Here is a 22,192-nt window from a genome sequence, read left to right on the forward strand (position 1 = left end):
GACAGCACTAGAATCCCCTACAGATGTGCTGCTGTCTGTTTGTATTAAGGCAGTAGTCCAACACCAGTGATGTTGAGGAAGAAGCAGGTATTAGGGCAGCAGCAGCTTGTTGGTTCTAACAGATGGCAAGATTATTGCTCGTATAGAAAGGGTGAAGATCATATTTATTTTTTAAATAGGCTTCCTTTCCACACACTAACAAAAGGATATGCAGCCTGTGGCTTCCCGAAAGCCTTAGACGCTAAAATGGTCCTTTCATTATAACAATACTGCTGGAAATTTCTGGCTCACGTAGGATAGTAATGTTGTGGATAGGTGATAGGAAGAGCTGATTTAAATAAACTAAACTAACTAACTAACAAAACCCCAACAAAATACTACCTTAACCCTCCATCCTTTATTTTAGTGTTTATGACCAAGTATTTTTGCTTCGCTGCTCATTTTGAAAAGGTTAGTGAGCCTGCCAGCTGCCTGAAAGCACTCTGGTGTGTGAGCTGGCCTGGCTGAGGAGCCTGCAGTGCATCGTGATGAGGTCTGAGCTGCTCTGGAGTTTTTTTTCTTCCCCAATGCAGTTTGTTGATAATTAAAAGCTCCCCTAGACAAGAGGTACATTGGTTTTCCAGTTGGTGGTGACTCACCCTGCCTGGACAGGCAGCCTAGCTCCCTTTTCCAGCCTCTCATCTGCCTCTTCCTCACTTTGCTAGACAATTAACTACAGAAAAGCGCCTTGTATGGAAATAAATATAGTGCTAGGAATGCTTTACACAGCACATTTGCCAATATGTGCCTCCGCTGGGTGTAGCACCCCAGCACAGCATCAGTTGCATTCTCTGCCATTTAATAAGTTTGTATTAGTTTAGTTATTAGGCTCTGTGTTGCTGCTACTGAAAACCTTGGTATACAGAATCTGTGCAGTGCCTGAAGGCTGTTTCTTTCCTGTTGGTACTGGTAAGCAGCCTAACTGCCTTTTGGCAATTAGCAGATCATTACCCATAATGCTAAGGACACTGTGATGTGGGCTGCTGGGTTTTTTTTTTTTTTTGGAGGTCATGCTGACCTAGATTACCCCACAGGAATTGTACAGTGCTGTACGGTTTATGCAATACAGTAATGAGCTGATGCTTCAATACCAGGTTATTTGGGTGCTTCTCTGTTTATTTTACTGAGGCAAGTAATAGCCATATTGCTTAGAAGCCAGCAAGGTCTAACGGGTCAGTTTGGGAAGATGGTTAGCAGACGAGTGCACGACTCAGGATGGGAGGTTCTGGGCAGACAATGGTTTCAGTGGGACTAAGGTCAGGTTCCATTCTTACACCTCATGGTAACCTCCAGTTTTACAACAGTGTAACTCCACTGAAATCAACTCAGGAGTGACATACAAGCCCTCTGCTGCCAGAAGCTGTACGCCGGTGATTCCCAAACTTTTTGGCATCATGCCCTCCTTTTGATTTTTGAGAAACCCTCTCGCTCCCCCACCTCTTCTTTACCATCATCCGACCCCCCCTTAACAATAAATTAAATTTGTAATTTAAAACAAACACAAAAGCCTGATATAAAATGTTATTTAAAATTAAAAATAAGCACAAATAGTTTTTCTTGGCCCAAAAATGTAATAAAAACATAATTTAATATCAGAAACAGCAGAAATAGATGAATTTAGTGTGAAAGATGACGCTGCATATTCTTCATAAGTTGAGAAATCCCGGGAGACCAACTATGGACCATCCAGGCTAATGGCACAGGCCCCACCTTGTGGGTGCCTGGCGCAGCCCAAGCTGTCCTCCCGCCCGAGCCCCATGCTGCCAGGGCCGCCCACTCAAGCCATGTGCCAGCCACCCCAGCTGCCCATGATCTGCCCGCCCGAGCTCCTCCCCTCCCCCAAATCCAGGCACCCCTAGCACCCCATCTAACTGCATCCTCCTCCTCCCCTGCAACCCACACTCACTCACCTTTGCAGGAGGCAGCTATCTCCACGTGGGCCTTCACCAGCTGCCTGCTTTTCTGAGCAGCTGTGCCGGGTCACCCATGTGAAATGGCAGGGGCTGAGGGCCGGCTCTTTCTTGGGGTGGGGGGAATGGTGGGGGTCTGGGTTGTCCCACAACCCCTGGAATTTCTTCACTCCGCCCAGCGGGGCACCCCCCCGCCCCAGTTTGGGAAAGCATGCGGTGCACACAAACCAACTGCTCTGTGAGAAATTGCGTCAGCTGTGGTGCGGGCCTGGTTCCCCACTGCCTTGCACGTTTTGCCGTGTGTACAAATAAGCATGGCAGCTTTTTACTTCTGCCCAAGGTACGAAGCAGTGGGGACTCAGGCTCACCTTCCCGTACACAGTCAGCTTCTGATCATGGCTATAACCGAAGCAAATCTGAAACCAACAGAGTCGTGCTGATGGTGTACGTCAGACGAGAATCAGGTGCACCACAGCTATAGTGTTCTGTAGCTATACGTTAAGTGGTGAAGATATTCATGTGGATTGCAGAGCTAGGTGATAAGCCGTTATTGTGCGCCTTCCCCTTCTCTTGAATTCTGCTCAGTAAACCATCTCCCCATAACTACTTGTTTTATTCCAAACCTCTGAGCGGCTTGAAACACAGGGTCAGAGCTTCAGCTGTGTTAGAGATGCTTTGCATAAAGTATTCTTAAGGATGGTCTAAGCAGCTGACACACCATCCAGCGTCCGTCTCCAGTACAAGAGCAAGTCAAGGGATGGGACTTAACGAGCATGCACTGTGCTCTGGAGATCCCTGGCTGCCACAACAGCCTTTTAGGTGACTGCTGCAGGCAGCTCTGGGTTAGAAAAGGTGGCTCTAATTTACACCAGTGGCTGAACTGGCTGCTAGGATTTTAAGGTCTGAGACCCTATGCAACCTTTCCCCATAAAATGTGGAATCCATCCTGCATATTACATATAGGGCCATAGCACTCTGGCCCAAGCTCCAGAGCAGAAGCATGTGCAATGTGCAGTTCTGCAGCTGTGACACATGTAGCGACTCATGCTGTTTGTTAGGACTGCAGGTTTTTCACGTGGCAGCTGGATACCAGTGGAAAGGAGAGATTCTTCTGTGAGTGGTGGTCCCATATGTGTTACAAACTCAGGAGTGTCTCCATACCATGCGATGAAGCTAGGGAGTTTCAGTAGCAGTATCCATTAACCCACATGTGCGTCATATGTTGCCTAGTGCTGGAGGGCATAAGAGGCCACTAGGGGTGATGTTTCTTCAGTTCCCTCTTCCGCTGCATGGTCAGAGTTGGAACCTCTTTCCTCCATGCTATAGTCTACAGAGGTAGCTAGTTTAGTTATTCTTAGTAGTGTAGATAGTTCACATTTACCGTAGATGGTCTTGCCCCACTCAGGGCCTGCCTGGACTTCCTCAGGGGACTGTGCCCCATGTTCTGGGTTTCAAAAAACTGCATGTTGTGCCCTGGCTCATTCTCTGCGAGTGACAAGGACTGCTGCTGTGTGTACTGCTTGTGGGAGGCGCCTCTTGCTGCATGCTGTGAGCTCTGCAAGTCCTTTCCCCCCCACACCTGCAAGACTCATCTTTTGCATCTCCAGAAGCTCCTCATGGAGGAGGGTCTCTGGCACGTGGGGCGTCTGATCCAGGAGCGACAGAACTGACAGTGCTCCTCCCTTCACCAGTGGCGAGTGCTCCACCCACTGCCTCCCACTGGGATCTGTCCATCAGACTCGTGGAGGACACATCCAAGTGAGGGGGCTGTCAGTGCTCTCATGTGGACCACACAAGTCCCCACCTTGGACTGCCTCTAAGCACAACGTTTCCTCCCTGAGCCAGGCCAGGTTGGGTGAGACACCGCATATGAACCCACTGTGCTACCTTCCTGAGCTTCCCCACGCAGAGGATATACCTAAAAGGAAGGAGAAGGCATTGGTACCATGATTGTTTTCCCAGCCAGGCAAGGAGACAGCCCTCCACGGTACGCACTCTGTTGCGACCAGAGTCCCCACACTCACGCTACACATGCCTCCTTGCTCCAGTGATCCAAGAGACATCCCTGGGATGCCTGGGTCCATCCAAACTCAGCTCCTCACAGCACCCCTAGACCTGCCATCTCCACCTTCTCCAGTGCTTTCGGTACCGTGGTTCCCTGTTCCAGTGGACATGCTGCTTCTCTTTTGACAGAAACCACACCGGGCAATTGTTAATGGGCCACCTGCGCTGACAGTTCCACTGCTACTGGAGGAGTCTTTGGACTCAGTCTGGATTCATCTGGGGAACTATTGTTCTGCCCTGTGTCATGGCACAGCTCAGGCTTAAGTGATGGCTGTACCAGGCATGGTACATTCCTGCACTGCTGCCTTGGCATGGGTATCGTTGGGGCCCTCCATTTCCCCAGGACCCAACCCCATAGGAACACTGGCTGCCCTGGCACCCATACCAGTGCCACCACCACCACCCCCAAGGCCATCCACCTTCCACCGGGGATCCTGTACCAGTGCAGGGGATGATCAAACCAGTGCCTGACCCCTTCATCAGCAAGGGCTTCTAAGTTCCATACTTTCTCATCCCTAAAAAGGGAGGAAGCTTCTTTGCCATCCTAAATCTCCAACAGCTCAGTACTTTCATCAAGAAAACCAAGTCCATATGGTGACACCTGCTTCCATCATTCTTTCCCTCCACCCGGGCAACATGGTTTGCAGCTCTCCACATGAAGGCTGTGTATTTTCATTTGATCTCCATCCAGCTCACCATCTTTGAGATATGTGGTCCCTATTTGTATTCCAATACAATGTCCAATGTCCCCTCTGCTTTGGACTATGCGACTCAGTGGCAAGAGGGTAATTGAGGTGCATGAGTTCTTATAACCTCACTTTGAGCATCAGGCAGTATGTGGTGCGTTTGAGGGTCAACAGATACTGCTACTGATTTGCAATACAGATAGGGACCGTACATCTCCAAGAACTTCCAGTTACAGCTAAGTAACTTTCTCTTCCCAATTGTCCACTGAGACATACGATACTTGTACCCCAAGGTCTAGCCCAAAATATAGAACTCTTACACTGTGACATGCTCTACATATTCAAGTGATTTCAGGGGCTTTTCAAAAGCTATTAAGTATCGTTTTGTCTTTTCCTTCTAAGACCTGTGCAACTGGACTATGAATGTTAAGGAAATCTCACTTTACAGGGGAAAAGATTTTTTTGAAGTACCAACAAAGCCATTTTAAACCAGTCTAAAACATTCGAAAAGCATTTATTGGTAAAATAGCAGTATTTGAGGGGGGATAAAGATTTTACTGGCACTTTTTGGAGATGGCCTGAATAATTCTCTCCTGGGTTTGCCACTAATGTATTATGCAGGTCATTCAAACAGTTACAAATACTCTTTTCTAGCATGAAGAGTTTTCTGTCGCTCTCTCAGGTAGATGGGGATGTGTGTCCGTGTGGCCCCCTGCCCCCAGAGATACGTACATAATGTTATAATACGCACATTCTTTGAGCCAAATTTTGCTCTCAGTTAATTCTACTATCAAGATGCTTGGCTGTAATAGCAGAGTTTACCCCATTTTCTGTACAAATATCTTCCACTATTAAACACATTTTCCCTTACATGTCCAGCCTTTTACAATTGGCAAACATTGATTATTTTCCTGGACACCTGTATTTATAATGGAGCTGAAATTATCATATCTATTTTTGACTTCATTCTTTATGCAACATCATCAATTATGATAATAAAAAGCACTGGTAATTTTATCAGCTCTGTTAATAAAGACATTGCACCTATTACATCTTATCTCCACAGATCTCTTGGCAACCTCCACGTAAGTTAAACATTCGCTTGACTTGGGATCCAGGAAACTGACCAGCGCAGAAGCAGGACCATGCTCACAGAGACAGTTTCTTGTCTCCTGGGGACACTGGAGAGCTGCGAGCCAGGTTCTAGCTCCCTGCTGCTCACAAGAGACAGGAAACTGACCAGCCACTGGGTCCCAGGCTCCCTGCCACTTTGGGAGCCAGGTGTGGCTTCTCCCCAGCTTTCCCCAGAGAAGTCACATCACCATGGCCACCTGCTCAGCTTTCCCCAGCCGGGGGAACCGGGTGGGCAGACAGCCACAGAGCAGCTTCAAGTTGTGCTTAACTCATGTTAACACAAGTTAAGTGCAGCTCAAAATTGCGCATTTTAAGGTTTTACTGTACTTCACTGGAACTTGCAGTACCTGGAAGTGAGCTCCCATCTTGGCTGCCTGCACCTCCCAAGTACTAGTGCCTCAGAATATCTTTTTTTTTTTCCTCTGTGCTCATTGGTCAAGGAGAAATGCTGGGGTGAGGGGTGGCGTGCTCTGCTGCCGCTGAATGGCCTCAGATCCCCATCAATTGTTCACGGAGTTAACTCTTCCACAATTACAAGCATATTGGAGCTAGTTGGCAAAATCAGGCTGGCCTGTCTATTAACTAAGGCCACCGTAACCCTTAAAGGCTCATTCTATGGCAGAGCAGCATTTGTCAGCAGCACCTGCAGCATTGGTATTGGATGCCTCCCAAAGGCCTCTGTCGGGTGCAGCAGCCAATGTGTCCACAAAGCAAATCCCTTGTTGGACCCAGAAAGAAAATCTTACTCTTATGTCACCAGGAGAGGCAGAAGTGAGATTTTTAATACCTCCAATTCTCCTTTTCTTTAATAATAAAATACTGTCTGAGTATAACACTATCTAGCACTGATGTTTTTAATATTTTCAGTGTATTACTAAAGCTCGGTTCAGTTGTGGTTTGGTTTGAGGATATGGAGCCAGAAACTCATGAGTTTTATCTGCTCTGATACTGATACTTTCTGTGGGCTTGGGCAAATCTCTCAATCTCTCTGTGCCTCCAGCTTCTCCACCTGTAAAATGTGAGTAATAATATTTCCCTAATGGAAAGGGGTATTGTGATAAGCAGCGAATTAGGACCTCATCCTGAAAACAGGTGCACAAATTAAAGTCATTAGGACAACTCACATGAATAAATATTGGCATGATTAGAGCTTGAGTACTTCGAGGAAAAGCTCAGGTAGTGGAAAGTGTTAGGGAATTCCCAAGAATAAATACCCGATGTTTCCAGTCTCGTAATTTGATCATTGATTGGTGTTTTTTCTGAATATTCCAGCTCTTGGAATCCTGTGATCCTGGAGAATTTCAGCTGTCTCATATTTATGTTTTTAGCCTTTGTGGTTACTGAAAAAAGTTTCAGAATAGGATCCCGAGAAGCAAACACCAGACTGCAAATGAAAAGAACCCCCAATTTATTAATTTTTTTAGAAATCCTATGCATTTTAAGATAGTCTTATAATTTTGCAGAGGACTGACTCATGGTTTCTGTGATTTTGGTGATACTGCACGTGTAAGCTGTATGAACTATAATTTTAGGCGGACAAGTGAGGACAGAGTCTGTATGTTAGATCATATCCCCCATTAGAATTATAGCTTACCTTTTAATGTTCAGTTATTGCTCTAATAACAACAGCAGTTACATCAACACTGATTCAGTCTCAGCAAGAAGATTTGCAGTTGCTTTGCCTCTGGAACTTCCATTACATACATTGGATGGCTGCAGCACTGGGCATTTTTCTTGTTACAATCTGTGATTGTTTAAAGTCCTGAACAGTTTTTGGATCACTGACAGAAAGTCACCTGGAGCCCAATGGATGTTTATTATGCCCTTGATTAAAGCAAAAACCAACAAACTACACCCTGCCCCTCACCCCACACACTATCACATAGGAGAGAGAGGAACGGACAGAAAAATATCATAATCTTCTCTGACAGTTTCAGTGTATGCTGATGATATGTTCCTCTTGAAACTGGGTGTAAATGCCTTTTACTTAGCTTAAGTATGTTTAGGTTTGGTTCTTTAAAACAAGGAAACTGGTGCTTCTTGTTCTCTCAAAATCATCCCTGCTTTTGTTTGGAAAAGATTATTGATTGGATTGTTAATTTAAGTAGTCTGTGGTTGTTGTGACAGTGCACATTGTTACAATTAACCTTGTGATGCAGAATTCATTATTGAAGAAGTGCTAATGAGCCATTCTATGGTCTGTACTGATTGCAAAATGTCTGGCTGCAGCAGATTGCTATTGGCTGCAATGTCATTCCTGGTCTTTGTTGTCACACAGTCAGTGAGGGCTGGAAAGACTGAAAATATTGTCTCAGGTATTTGTGTTAAAAATCGTCCTCCCACCTCGCCAACACTAGCACTGGGTGCATACACCATGAAGTATTTCTGACGTGATCTCTCCAACCCCCATATCTGCTGCCTAATGGAAGTGCTGTAAGAGCAACCAAAATGACGTTTGAAGGAAGAATGGGACAGCTGTCACAGAGCTCAGATCTAGATCTGAACAATTGAAGAGAGGGTGAGCTTCCATTCAGATTTGGAGCCCTGATTCAGGACTATCTATACATTAAACTAGTTGCTTAAGACAAGGAGGTTGCTGTGTGTCACCCTTCTTAGAGCAGGCATTACACTTAGAGCAGGCATCGCACACAGGAGTCTTTCGACTCAGTCTGGATTCATCAGGGGAGCTATGAATTGCTTCCCCTATTCTGTTCTTTTATTTTGTGTGTTTACAGAGTTTGTTCCATAGCGAAAGATACCATTAGAGCACAGTTATGGTCTGTTAGAAAAATGGCTGTGTAAACCTTTGCCTGGGCTACTACCTGTGTGCATTTTAGCAGTCTGGCTATTGACTTTAAGGACACAATACCTTTGTGCTACTTCTCCCTCTTGTTGTCTTGCAGAGCTCATACAGATATGTCAGATGGAACTGGAGTCTGTTACCATCAGGCTTATTCCCTGGGTTTCAACTGTAGAACCTTCCCCACACATGTCAACAGCACCTGACCTATGCAAAATACAGTTTATCACAAGACTGTAGAAATAAAGTGTGTCTGGGCAATCACAACCACATGCACAGTGCAATAAAACCTCTATAGCTCCCTCCTGCACACAGCTCCACCGCATCTGTCATTGGGGCTATTCCTGGGGCTGCCCTTTGTGCAAGCCTGTCATTGTAAAGAGGCCTTTTCTGTTACAACTATGAATCTACAAAAATATGCCGACCAGACATGGGCTCAATTAGGCCACTTTCCCGTTCTTAGCAGGGGGAGTGCCAGGAACTTTTCCACTGTGGGAACATAGCCCCAGGAATTCTGTGCTATTGCATTTCCACTGTGTCATGCAGAACATGCAGCCAACCAGTCTAGTGTGGAGCTGGAGAGCATAGAAAGGGGAGCAGGGAAAAGAAAACTCATTTGACTTTCATGCAGTCCACTATAAATGGACTTCTGCTCCAGGCACTGATCTAGCTCCCAGTGCAGTCAGTGGTATCCTTTGAATTGGGGCTATAATCATTGCAAGGGAGCGTGAATCAGACCCTGACTTGGAGGTTGGCAGGATAGATAACCATGAGATAATCTCTTTTTTTCTGAAGGTAAAGAAACTCTGGTCTAGCAGAGAGAGCTACTTCTAGGCATATGCAATTGTTTGACCAGCCATAGTTGCCTCCTTTAAGAATTAACAAGGTCTGGGACAGGGTGTATTGGATTGAATAAATTGACACCTCTTGCAGGTGACTCTTGCACTTCCTCTAAAATTCAGCCAGACTGGCACTGGTAGTAGATCTGGTGGATAGGAAATATTTTACAACTTTCTTTATCTCTATTACCCCAACTCAACCTAACCATCTTAAAGTAGCTGATTTCTTGTAGGCCATGTGGCAGCAGGAGAGGGATGGATCTGTTCAGGGAGGTCATTCACTGGGTGAGGAGCGGCATCTAAGAAACTGCCAAGATTATTAGATGGGAGGAGTAGAAAAGTTGGTGGCCTTGTCTGACCTCATTGGCAAAGCAGAATATGGCTGGGGTGGCACAATAAAATCTAGACATAGAGAAGGAAAGGGGAGTAAAGCTGTGCAGGGCCAGGGAGGCTGGAACAAGAAATTTGAACGTTACGTGGTGTAAGTGAGGAAGCCATTAGAAGGATTCAAAAAAGGGAAGAGGATAAAGGTAAGAAGCCTGTATTTAGCAGCTGTGTTATGTATGGACTGGACGAAGGTGATGTTGGTGTCAGGAAAGCTGCAGAGGAGCAGTGGACAGATATGTGATAAAGAGGGCCTGGGTCAGAGGTTTTTTGTCCAGACAATGAAAACCAGGATTCTAAAACCATTATAGCAAAAGAAGTGGAAAGATTTGGAAGCAGTCTGGATGTGTGGGGCATGATTCTTGGGAATGATTCCTGGGTTAGGGGTCGGCGTGCCAGGCAGAATGGAGATGTGATGAAGAGTAACAGATAATTTAGAGTTTGTGTGTGCATGTGCGTGTACTCAGCCTTCATTTACTTGTCCTTAAATTTCATTCCATTCCTCCCGGTGCTGATTTCGTGTGTGACTAAAGCTGATAACTCTGTGATTAGTGCATGGGGTTCCTGGCTGAGTGGGTTTGTTTGATATATCCCAGCAGCGTGCAGCCTTTGTAGACATCGATTAGTTGCTGTTGCAATGAACTCTGCTCTTACGTCGTGTGGTGTGCTTGTTCAGATCACTGACACCGAAATGAACTTCTGTTTCTTCCAGGAGTTCACCCTGAAGGTCCAACCAAGTGTCATGTCAGGTTCTGGAAGCTCCATCTCAGCAATAACCCCTCAAGTCACTCTCAGTTAGAGAGGGGCTCAGGTCACAAAATCTGGGTCTGGATAGCTCATAGTTTAGGATGTGCAGATCCTTGGTTTTGGATTGATGCAATAGGTTCTATTTACAAAATTTGGATTTCAAACGCTCCAAAGCTTGGGATTCTTCTCAGCCAGGGTTTTGGTCTGGGCCTGCTAGTACTCTCCATGAGATTGCTTATTCTAGCTCTTAAAAGAATAACAGACTTCGACATTGATTTCTCCTTCCTTTAATATTTCTTCCCCGTTCCGTTCTGCTCTTTTTTAATCTATGAGCATGAATTTTACCACTAGAAGTCCTTAGTTCTCATGCTGATCCCACACAAGCATAACCAGAATCCTACTGCAAATGGAGACTGTATAATTATTGATTTGTAAAATAGGGCTATCCTCTATCAGTGTTATTGGCTTAGCCAGGCATTCTCAGGAGCCATTTGTGTAGCTGCCTGTGATAGACAATATAACCTTCCAAATATTGTATAATAATGAGGGAACCGTACAACAGAAAGAGAGAAACATTTCTGAGGGATTTTCTAGTGAAAGGAACATTCCCACATCCACATTTATAAACATTGCAGAATGACAGATCTCAAATTCTTTACAAAATATCTCTCACTTTTCTACTCTGGCCACCTTAGTAAAAAATATTCCTACAACAATGAAGTTAAAAGGCTCTTTCCCCTGGGGCTTCCTGGTAGCTGTCCAATAATAGCAGGTGTGCAAGAGACAAGCCATTGTGTATTTGTACAATTTGCCTGCAGATGAACTAAAACTATACTCAGTGTGTGTGTCTTATGTACACCCACACATACTTCCTTTATATACCACTTTTCCTCTTGCAGCATACAATATTGATGCTTGCATGTACCATGGAGAGGTATAAAATGCATTGTTTTCTGAGAATGAAGACAATATGTAACTCCAGGTGACCAAAAGACAGTTTCAACCTTGAATGTTGAGCTTGGCATACAATACTGCATCTCAGTGGTGTGTGGGTTTTTTTTTCTTGTTCTGTTTTGCAGAAGGAACACTCACCCTACCATGGTTTTCTCGTTTGTTTATATTTCCCCCTCCAAGAAAGCCCATTGCTGGCCCTGGTACCGTGGTACTGCTGTTTCACAAAGCTGGAGCTGACACGCATGTAGGGGTTGGGGTTGTCGCTCTGGCAATCTGTCCTTCCCAAATAGATGTGACTGTTTTGCTAGCTTTCCTGTATTGATTCCTTTTGTTTAGTTTGTTTGGGGGAGCTGTTGGCTTTTTGTTCTTGTTTTTTTTTTTTTTAATCCTGGAAGGTTAGCTGTGCAATTTGGGTTCTACTGTGCCAACCAAACTGAGTATCACAGAGCTCTTAAAAAAACCCATCCCCTTCAGGCTGTCTCTCCCCCCGCCCCCCGATTTCCAGACCCTGGTGATCCCACAAAAGCAAAGTTTACAGAATCATTCCTTTATTTATGGACCTTTGGACAGTGGGAAGGGAAGCTTCAAAAAGAGAGAGAGAAAAAAATCTCATTTCAACCAAATTCAATCAGGCTGAATTAACTGGCAATTAAAACATAGTTCAAATTCCTATGAAAAAGGATGAGTTCTTTCTAGAAGTGCGAGCTTCTGATTTCTTTTCTTTTTAAAAACGTTTTTAAGAGCTCTGAACAAAACTGCTTTGCCAATGGGGAAGTGGGCTGGGGTGATTCTACTTTTTATTTGTGCCCAGCAGCGAAAGAGTTAATGCCTGCTTTCCTCTTTGGTATCTGTTAGCTGCAGCCCATGTTGTGATCAGTCCATGTCCATGTGCATTTTGTCCCCAAATTTAATAGCACGTAATGCAAAGAGTAAAACCTTATTAATGACACTCCTCTCCCATTTTCTTCAGGACATCCGACCTGCCTGCAATTCACCACAAACATGACTGAAGCTGTAAAAACCTACAAGTGGCAATGCATTGAGTGCAAATCCTGCAGCCTCTGTGGGACCTCGGAAAATGATGTGAGTTTGTTTATTTTTCATGCAGTTTAGTGCTGGTGAAAGCTACTGAAACGACTGCCCTGGAACACAGTCCCCTGTTTCACCACAACACTGAAACAGCGGCAGCAGCAAGGTCTCACTCCTTCAGTGCAAATTAGCCCTGACTTGCAAAGAACCTCTCTAGTCCAGTCTCAATGACTCATTTCATCATTTCTCTTGCCTGAGACTACCCTGGTTGCCGTCTAAGGCCACTTAAGATGAGAGTTGTGATGTGGGCACTTGTCCTATAGAACTGGCCTGAGGCCACAAACCCAGTGTCCCATCGGTCATTAAACGTCTGTGATCTGGGCTGGATTTGAATGGGGGGTGGTCTAGAGATGGTAGATCTTATTACTAGCCCCCCATGTCTTACTAGAACTTCAATCTTTATGATAAAACCCCAAACCCTGGAAATATTTGGGTTGCAAGGGGCTTTTTATTGATCACCTAGTTAATGTCCTTTTCTCCACAGCAAGAGAAACTTCAAGCAGCTCTTTGGGTTTTATTTTAGCAGAAATCAGAAAAATTAAAGCATGCAGGTGCATTCTGTTAAAAAGCAAAGGCGGGGGAGTTGTTGATGCGGCATATGGGTATCACTCAGGCCTGCCAACAGGAGTGGGGGAGCAAAGGGAACTGTTGCCCTGGGCCCTGGTAATTCAAAGGTGTCCAGAGCCCTGGACCGTTTAAGTCACTGCTGGAGCACCACTTTGCATGACTCTGAGGTCTGTTGGGGGCAGTGCCGTGCTCTGGGTGGCACTGAGGGCTGGATGCCCTAGCCATGCTCCTTCTGCCTGAGGCCCCACTCTTTCCAGGGGCAGGGAGCCAGGTCCCCCGCAGCACCTTGCTCAAGGACCCATAGAAGCTGTTGCCCCACCGCACCCTGGACTACCCATTCAAACATGTTTTTTATTGTGACAAGGTGAAGTGCTACAGTCCTCCTGATAGGAACAGCTCGTTTCCATGTGATCCAGCAGCTGACCTGCTGAACTGTGCCGAATTTGTTCTGTCCAGGTTGTAAAGTGAAAGTGTCCTGGCAAGAGAGGAGGCTCTGTACTAGGTAACATCAGGGATGATTAGAGGACGGGAGAACCTATGTTTTGACAGGAGACTTAAAAATTGTGGCTTGTTTAGCCTAAGCAAATGAAGGCCGAGTGGAGATATGATTACACACCACAACTAAACTAGAGGGATAAATACCAGGGAGGGATAGGAGTTATAAATAAATTTCTAGAACAGCCTTCTGACGGGTAGAGCGGGGGGCAAAAACCCAGCTGGATTCAAGACCAAACTTGATAAGTTTATCTAGGAAGAGATATAACGAGGCTGCCTACATTTACGTGTGTCCCACCTGCAGCTGCTAGTATTTAATACCTCCAGGTAGATGGGAGGGCTCTCTGATACTACAGTAGGTTGGTAGATCTTGCCCACATGATGAGGGAGTAACTGATCTTCATATCTGGGGTTTGGAAGGACTTTCTCTGTGAGTCTTGTTGGGAGACACCCCTTTTTTTATCTTCCTCTGCAGCTGAGGCACAGGTTCACTTACTGGTTTGACTTAGAGTAAATGGTGAATTCTCTGTGACCTAGTATGGGTCTATTACAGGTGTGGGAGGGTGAAGTTCTGCGGTCTGTGATGTGCTGGAAGTGAGACTACCTGACCATAATTGTCCATTCTGTCTTTAAAGTCTATGAGGGTATAATGAAGTGGGAAATACAATCTCATCTATAGATGTGGTCTAGAGACAAATGTCTCTCTGTTTATCTGATCTTGGTGGTGGAGTCCTGGCTCAAAGGGTAATTTCTTGATTAGAAACACAAGTTGTCTTACACCACTCAGAGATGGGCAGGAGGGCTTGTTGTGGTAAAGTGAGGAGAGTATGATGGTACGTCCTGGAAACAGAAATTTGATGTTTTGTAAATCTATTCATGTTCCCTATATCCTTATTGTTAAGCCATGTTCAAAAAATGGGTTCTACTGACTTACATATGCTTGTGTTCCTACCTTGGTAATAGGCTAATCTGCATTCTCTTTCCTTTCCCTTGCCCCCTCAATGATCCTGCTTCAGGACCAGCTGCTCTTCTGTGATGACTGTGACCGTGGATATCACATGTATTGCCTGAACCCACCAGTGTCTGAGCCCCCAGAAGGTAATTTATACTGGAAGTCTACACTGAAAGCCATGGAAAGGCCTTTAGGGAGGAGGGTGGAAATTCAGAAGGTGGCCTTGGGAAAGGTGGGTGAAGGCCATGGGAACCAGACTCGGATTAATGAGGCAGACACCTTTGCAATTGCTGGCAGCTGGTTGCCAGGGAGGCATATCAAGGACCCAGTCTTGAAGGACTACAAGAGACCATTTAGAAGCACAGAAAGAGTCCTTACTGGGAGAAGATGTCTCCTGTCTAGTAGGGGTGAGGGCTGATAGTTTGGTGGGTCTAGGCACTGCGTAACTTTGGGGAATTTACAATACCCCTTTTCTGGAGACATATGGGGCATAGGCTGTCCTTCCTGACCCATGCTGCATTTCAAGGGAGAAAGCATTTTCAGTGGCATTGCCTTTTGAAAACCACACTTCTCACCTGCATGTTATTTTCTTCTCCAAGTTATTCTTCCTACAGGTGTGCCACATTATCAATGAGAGATCATTTATTTGTCAGCCATATCAGTAGGTCTGTGCCTGCAGACCACTCATCTAGGTGCTCCAGACCAAGGATCCATAGGAAGAGGCAGCCCTGTTGCTGTTCCAGTCCCTTCTCAATGGAGTATTGTGCTGGTTACTACATTAATCTTTCAGCTACCCATTCTCCTTTTCTCTTATTTTCAGCGCTCTGTTTCTTTTTCTCCTGCCCACATTTGTGCCTTTGTAGGGAGGGGTTCCTCCCTTCTCTTTTTTCTTGGCCATCATTACAGCCTCTCCCACCCTCAGCCTGTTCTCACCTCTCTGAGCTTTGGGCCAAACCCTGCCAGACCGGCCACTCAGTACTGGACATTCTAGTGGCCTCCACTGAGTTAGAGGGTCTCGTGGCCCATTCAAGTTTTGCCCTGTGTTACTGGTACTTATCTCATTCCTCTCCCCTGAGGACCACTGCATGACACAGGCTTCAGTCTCTTCTCCTGAGAAGCTGAGGGTCTTCCTACCAATACTAAAGTACCTGCCAGTACTGCAGCACCCTCCCACAAAATCTTGGGCAACAGTATTGCCTCAAATGCCAATGAATGACCCCTAGTGCTGACTTTCCTTGCCCCTGCATCAGACACAAGTGATGACAGATCTTCAGTATCCGACATCACTGTCTAAGATTCAACCAGCTTCCTATTTATACTTCCCACCCCAATGGTGTATCCTGACAGTGAGACTTCAAAAGGAGTCATCACTTATGCCACCATTCCTAGCAGGAACACCCCTGGAATCCGCTTCCTTTTCCATTTGCTCTGTCACATTGTGCATTCTGGAACCTATGGTGAGGAATTTTATAGAAAGTTCTTATGTATAAGGGTCTGTCAAGAGGAGCAGCCATCAGTACCCAGGGAGCCCAACCTCAGGTTCCTGCTCCTCGGAGGACTGAGACGCTCTCCAATAAATCCTCTTCATCTCCAGATGAAACAGTTTTGCTCCCTTCACATTTCAATATGAATTATCATATTTTTTCAATATCTGATGAAGGGGGTGGCCAACACTTTATAAATTTCCTTCCGAGAAATACAGAACCTCCAGCACTCAGTTGTGGATGTTCTCTATATTGTGTCTCATGGCAAAATTTCCTTGTCCGTTAATGGTGCCCTCTTCTCTTCAGTATCTAACAGCTTTCTGGTGGTGAACACAATCAGTGAAAGGAACAGAAACAGTGGGTGAGATCTACTTCTCATGATAAAAGAGTCCAAATACCTGTGGCTTTCTGGATGCAAGAGCTATTGTTCAGCTGTGTTACAATTTAGGGTTGTCTTGTTGGTGAAGTACAACACCATCAGTTACACCAAACTTCCATATCTTATTGACCATCTACTACAGGACCAGAAGGACCAATTTCATAGCCTTATTTCAGAAAGCGAGATGATTGCCACAGTATCCTTTGCAAGGTTCTCTCACTGTGGCTGAGACAAGCCTTTCACTCTGTGGCTGCAGCTACATATATATATATATAAATATACACATACACACACACACACACACATATATATATATATATATATATTGAGGTTCATGGCTGCAGACCTCTTGTTTGCCTAGTGAAGAGCAGAATACTCTAGATCTTCCTTTGAAGGGTCCAGACCTTTCAGCAGTGAGACAGTTGAGTCTCTGCAGATTCACAAAGACCCTTCAATCCACAGAGATTTACATCACAGCAACAAGAACAAAACCAGAAATATTACAAGTCACAGAGAGTCCAATACTTTCACTCAGTACAGTATTTTGCCTACCGTCAGTGGGGCTGACAGCCAGGGTGGACTCCAAAACAAGGTGGGAGGGGGTTCAGCTCTGTGCCTTAGAAGGGGAGGGGCCAAGGACAGTCAGCCATTAGCACTGCTCATGCTACAGTGATGGAACGTCCTCATATGAGCAGGGCTGGCTTAGACTGTGGCACCAGGCCCTCCCTCCCTCAGAGCCACAAGGAGCGGTGGAACTGTGCTGCTGCGGTATTTCCAAGCAGCCTGGAGCTGTAGCTGCTGCTGCTGCTGAAGTAGCTCTGGGCCTTTATGAAACACCAGGCCCCTGTGCAACTGACCCCTTCCCCTACTCTCCCCACCCCACCGTGTGTAGTCCTGCCTTCCATAAGCAGTATTCTGCAGCTGCCTCCTAGTCACCAACTTCATCCAAGTGGCCATTCTGCATTGTACCATTCTGTCTTCCATCCACTTACGGGGATTCTCTCTCCCATTTCACACCTTCCTGGGAGCTCATCACATGAGACAGATGAGTGCTGGAAATATTTTCATCAGCATACACCATCCCATTTAAATCCTTCTCCTTCTCTCTGTCCCTTTTCAAGGGCTCTTCTTACCAGGGTTTCTTGAAGCAGGAAGTTCAATCCTTTCTATTCCTGGGGAAATTTAGTTGATTCCTAACAAATTCAACAGAACAGGGTTTTACCTTTTTGCATTCATCTCCCACAAGGATTCATGTACCGCAAGGGCCATCCTCATAGATGAATCCATAGAAGGGTGGTCAGCTCACTTTCAGGACTCCACAGCACAGGGTAAATGGATCCCCAAGAATTGTTGCTCTATAGCAACAAATTCTTGAGCTCAGGGCAGTATAGTTCGTGTTCCTAATTGTGTAATTTTTTTCCAAACTTAGTGCCGTCCACACAGCACCGAAGTTTGAAATAGGCAGCTCTTTTGAAGTTTACCCTACTCCTTGCATGATGAGGGGTAGCAGAAAGAAAACACTGTGCTTGAAACAGCCGTTTAGTGTTGATATCCTGAAATAGCAACTATAGTGTAGCCATCGCCTAAGTGAACAACATCAGTGGGAAAGGAACAACGCTGTACTTGATTCAGAAATATATTGGGAATTCCATTTTGGGGACACACCTGCAGTCCCACTGAAGCCATCAGTATGAGTGTTCAGAGTTAACAATATACATGTGAGATTGACTGTTATTGATTTACAGGGAGCTGGAGTTGTCATTTGTGCCGGGAACTACTCCAAGAGCGAGCATCAGCTTTTGGTTTTCAAGCATAAGGAGCTCCAGGGATCAAGACACAATTTGCTTCTGGAATTGTGGCACCCGTGCACAGTTCCCTATCAGAACACAAAGACACACACATGCGCACGCACACACGCACACAGGAACGAGAATGGACGCTCATGTATAAGAAGAGATAACAATGGTATTTATTGTCTAAGAGTAGATATCACTAATGAAGTACCTCCTGAGTTCGCTAGAAGAAACATGTTCTCCTTTAATGCTCCAAATGGATTCTATTCACTGCTGTGCATGGTTGATGCTGTGTTGTAATAGGCTCACATGCATTATGTTCATGGGGGAGTTCTTATTCTGATGCTGAGGAGTCAATTTTGTTCACCCTTGTGCTTTTGCATTTGGTCTTCTTTGTAAAGAAAAATATAGCAACATAGTTCCCAAAACACAACTGATGAGATGCTTTGGTTGGGATGTTGAGAATTTTTGCTCCTCACTGGCTTGACTGAAAACTGCTTTACTGCAACATTAGGTAGGTCCAGGAAGGCTTCGAAGGTTGTGGTAGCTTGCTTTCTCCTGAGTCATGAATAATTTGAACATATGGCCACTGAAACAGGAACTGGTGAAAAATTCTCGGGGTGACCATTTATCTTCTGGATCATCAAACTCTTTGATTTTTACTGATATTAGAAATTAGATTTTAGTGTAAATGAAAGAAAATATGTACATATTTGTCTTTCGGGGAAGAGTGGTTTTTTATATATATATATATTCCACCCCTTTCCAATTTCTTTTAATGTTTAGGGAGAACATCTTAAAGTGGTGTTATATAGTTCAGATCCAAAAGGCTGTTTTTTATTTTAGAAGAGGTGAGGGGTAATGGTTTACAGAACCTGAAAAGAAAGATTGCCATGGTAGTTTTAAAATTTAAATAAATGTAGCTTCCCTTTATTTAAACAGTCCGTTGCTGTGTAGCTTACCCAACCAAAATAGCCTTGAGCTCATGTCTCAGAACCAGTAAGTATCACTTTGTTCCCTGTAGCGTCACTGTCCCCACTAAGTGAACTGGAGAAGTGTGAACAATAACAACAAACCGAAAGCATCAATGGAAACTAAGGATTTTGTAAGCAATCATCCATTGCAGTACTCTAAGGGGTGAACAAAGGAAGGGCTCTTTTTAAAAATTATGATTTGTACGGTTGCAGATATGCTACTCCCGATTCTATTAAATATACAAGAATTGTCCTCTCTTGGGTGTGATATATAAAATCTGTTCATAAACAGATTTAAAAGCTTCCCTGCAAGAAAGAGAGTATCAGGATGCCTCTGCAAGTAGATAAAGACACTAAGACTATGTCTAAACTCCAGGCACTATTTCAAATCCTCCACCTCTCTTACATTAAGATGTTCCCACAACCCCTAGCTCCCTGCATCACATCCTTATTCTTAGGCAATATGCAAATATATTCCACTCAAGAATAATTCTTGCATGGAGCTGTACAACTTCAAAGTGCTTTAAAAACATTAACTATTTAATCTGCACAATACCTATTCTGTAATACAGTAGAAGCTTTATTATCTGGTACTCCTGAGGAGCTAGGGGTGCCAGATATAAAGTGTACCGGATATTGGAGGGAGCCCACTGCCTCTGCTCCACCAGTCTCACTGCTGCTGCTGCTGCTGCTGGCCACCAACTCTGGCCCTGGCTGTCCTGGCCCTGGCTGGACAGCCAGCCCCACAGCTGCCAGTCACATGCTGGTTATCCAAATTCTGGATAGCCCAGCTTTTACTGTTGTTCTGTAGCCATTTGGCAAAGGCACAGGAAAATTATCCTGTGTCTTGCCCACCGGCATACAATGAAAAAGAAGGGAATAGAAATCGTGAGCCCTGATCCACAACCAGCTGTTCTAACCATTGGGCATACTGTCTTCTGCTATTCTCATTTCTGTAAAGGAATAATCTACAGTAAGGGGATTTTGGAAGCCCTGACATTGCCATAGGTAACCAAGGAAAATGTGGTCTAGAGTATATTACTATGAAGTGGGTGCATGAGAGGTGGAAATGCTGAAATCAACAAGTGGTTATCAATGTTTGCTGCCATTGGGAGGGAGGGGCAGATCTAGTCCTGTCCTGAAGCTGGTACTAATCAATGTTTTTCTTAATGACCGGGATAATGAAGTGGAGAGTGTGCTCATAAAATCTGTGTCTGGCATGAATTTGGGAGGGGTTGCAAGTACTGAGGAGGAAGTACTTGGCAAGTACTTAGGACCTCCTAGATGACCTCCTGAGGTCCCTTCCAGCCCTATGATTCTATGCAATTGGAATGCAAAACAGCCTTGACAAATTAGAGAGTTTGTCTGAAATCACCAAGAGGAAATTCAGTTAAGACAAGTGCTAAGTACTTTACTTTGGAAGTGAAAATCAAATGCACACCACAAAGCAGCAAAGAACTGGCTAGGTGGAAGTACGGCTAAAAAGGAAAGGGGGGACTATAGTGCATAACGAATTGAATATGAACCAGTGTGATGTAGTTGCAAACAAAAGGCTACTAGCATCTTGGAAGGTATTAAAAGGAGTGATGGGAATAAGGGGACTTCGAAGTAGGCGGGGTCCTTTCGAAAAGGAGCCCCGTCTGGACGAGACGCGCGGCGGCAAGCCGCGTCAATTTCGAAGCGCTGCGGCCGCCCGCATGCTAATGAAGCGCTGAATATGCATTTCGGCGCTTCATTTGTAAACTTCGCAATGGCCATTTGCGTGGCCATTTCGAAGTTTGGGGCTCATGTAGACGTAGCCTAAATGTAGGACAAAAAATAATGGTCTTGATGTGTAGCAATGCAGATTTAGGTTAGATACTAGAAACCATTTCTAACTACAGTAAAAGCCCTTTTGTCTGGCATGCTGGGGAAAGACAGGGAGGAGGAAATTGCTGCCTGCACCAGCCACTCTATAAAGCGGACTTTGTGTGAAGATCAGAAATGCCAGTTTGTTGAACTTGCTGGCTGGTGACATGCCTGCTGGATAAAAGGTCTTCTACCGTGTAAGAATATTTAAGCTCTGAAATACGTTCCAAGGAAGTGTGTGGAATCCTCATCTCTAGAAGTTTCAGGGATGATCTGTTGTTACTTGATGCTGCCTCAGGACAGCGGCTGGACTTGGTGACCTGTTGGGGTCTCTTCCAGCTTGACATATCTGTGATTCAATCACTCCACAATCTAGTGTAAAGGAAAAACATTTTCGGGATCCTGTCATCAGCCCTCTCTTTTTCATGGCTGGAAGTAACATTTTGCACACGGAATAAATATCGTGCCTTGCATGTTGATAGTAACAGAGCAAAAGCCATGCTAGTATACATACTATCAAAACAAAAAAGCAATAAAATAACACTTTAAATACTAAAAATAATTTATTAGGTGATGAGCTTTCGTGGGACAGACCCACTTCTTCAGACCATAGCCAGACCAGAACAGACTCAATATTTAAGGCACGGAGAACCAAAAATAGTAATCAAAGTTGACAAATCAGAAAAAAAATGATCAATGTGAGCAAATCAGAGAGTAGAGGGGCGGCGAGGGGGGAGGAGGGGTCAAGAATTAGATTAAGCCAAGTATGCAAAAGAGTCCCTATAAGGACCCAGAAAATTTGCATCCCGGTTCAAACCACGTGTCAATGTGTTGAATTTGAATATAAAAGACAGTTCAACAGCCTCTCCTTCCAAAGTAGTGTGAAAATGTGTTTCCTTGCAATAAAGCCAGCTCTGTCCACATATCTATTCTGGGGATACCATCACTGGACCTAACCACGTTAGTCACAAAATCACGGGCACATTCTCATGTTCCTCAACTAACATCATATATGCCATCATGTGCCAACAATGCCCAGATGCTTTGTATATTG

At 44.9% G+C, this 22,192-nt stretch overlaps 1 protein-coding gene across 3 annotated transcripts in view; it reads left to right on the plus strand.

Moving 5' to 3' along the window:
* DPF3 (double PHD fingers 3) overlaps positions 1-21,717 on the plus strand; it is a 215,845-nt gene extending 194,128 nt beyond the window's left edge. For 2 of the 3 annotated variants that reach the window (XM_074997133.1, XM_074997132.1), the window contains 3 exons: positions 12,528-12,640; positions 14,725-14,806; positions 18,269-21,717. In XM_074997133.1, coding sequence (XP_074853234.1) covers positions 12,528-12,640; positions 14,725-14,806; positions 18,269-18,339 — 266 coding nt within the window. In that variant the 3' untranslated portion in view covers positions 18,340-21,717. Of the gene's footprint in view, positions 1-12,527; positions 12,642-14,724; positions 14,807-18,268 lie in introns of those variants that run through there. The other variant, XR_012645960.1, reaches the window with a different exon arrangement.
* The last annotated feature ends 475 nt before the right edge of the window (positions 21,718-22,192 follow it).

Source organism: Carettochelys insculpta, chromosome 6, assembly GCF_033958435.1.
Source record: "Carettochelys insculpta isolate YL-2023 chromosome 6, ASM3395843v1, whole genome shotgun sequence".
In the NCBI taxonomy this organism is placed as follows: domain Eukaryota; kingdom Metazoa; phylum Chordata; order Testudines; family Carettochelyidae; genus Carettochelys; species Carettochelys insculpta.